The sequence below is a fragment of the Oncorhynchus masou genome, unplaced genomic scaffold (assembly GCF_036934945.1).
Source record: "Oncorhynchus masou masou isolate Uvic2021 unplaced genomic scaffold, UVic_Omas_1.1 unplaced_scaffold_1341, whole genome shotgun sequence".
Classification (NCBI taxonomy): domain Eukaryota; kingdom Metazoa; phylum Chordata; class Actinopteri; order Salmoniformes; family Salmonidae; genus Oncorhynchus; species Oncorhynchus masou.
In genome coordinates, this window is record NW_027003294.1 from 86,749 (window position 1) to 87,500 (window position 752).

Genomic DNA, 752 nt, shown 5'->3' on the forward strand with positions numbered 1-752 from the left:
CTTAGAGCTTCACATTCTGTCTCTGAGTGAGGATGACGGAGTCACTCATTTCCATCCGTCCCTCTAAAGAGGAGAATGCCTGGGACTTTTATCTAATAAACCGTAAGAAAGAGGAGATGAAGAAGGATTAAAAGTTGTTGTGAAACTAGAAACTCCCGCTCACGCTGTTATGAAGCCTGGACTATAAACGAAGTACAGAAAGCCTTTAATGAAGGCGCGCAGCGGACCGTAACTTCCTTCGCCGTGATGAAGTTGTGTAACCGGGGAGCGCTGATGCTGGTCACCACGGCGTTATCTTTCATAGCGTTCAGCCTGATGACCATCGCAGTGGGAACGGACTACTGGCTGTACTCCCGGGGCGTCTGCCGGTCCAAGACGTCGCTCCATGACAACGAGACCATCCGCAAGAACGAGGTGGTGATGACTCACTCCGGGCTCTGGCGCACCTGTTGTCTCGAAGGTGACTGTTAATAACCGGTTGTTTGTTTGTTTTGATTGATTTGAGTGGATATTTTGGTTAAGAGTTCTAAACGTTCGTGTGTGTGTGTGTGTGTGTGTGTGTGTGTGTGTGTGTGCGCGCGCGGTCACCGATGGTGTCCGGATGGGGTCTGGCTCTGCTTTTGATTCCGTAGAGTTTAAACACAACACCGTCTACATGAGAACAACCTAGTAACCTCGGGAACACCCCCACTCCACTGGGCACCGACATCAGTTCGACGTTCAGTTATGATTTACGGTTCGGTTGAGTTGTC

At 50.0% G+C, this 752-nt stretch overlaps 1 protein-coding gene across 1 annotated transcript in view; it reads left to right on the forward strand.

Moving 5' to 3' along the window:
* Window positions 1–234: 234 nt before the first annotated feature.
* The window catches only part of LOC135530428 (voltage-dependent calcium channel gamma-3 subunit-like), an 8,940-nt gene continuing 8,422 nt past the window's right edge, over window positions 235–752 (forward strand). Inside the window, exon 1 of the mRNA XM_064958757.1 lies at window positions 235–460. Coding sequence (XP_064814829.1) covers window positions 247–460 — 214 coding nt within the window. The 5' untranslated portion in view covers window positions 235–246. The remainder of the gene's footprint in view (window positions 461–752) is intronic.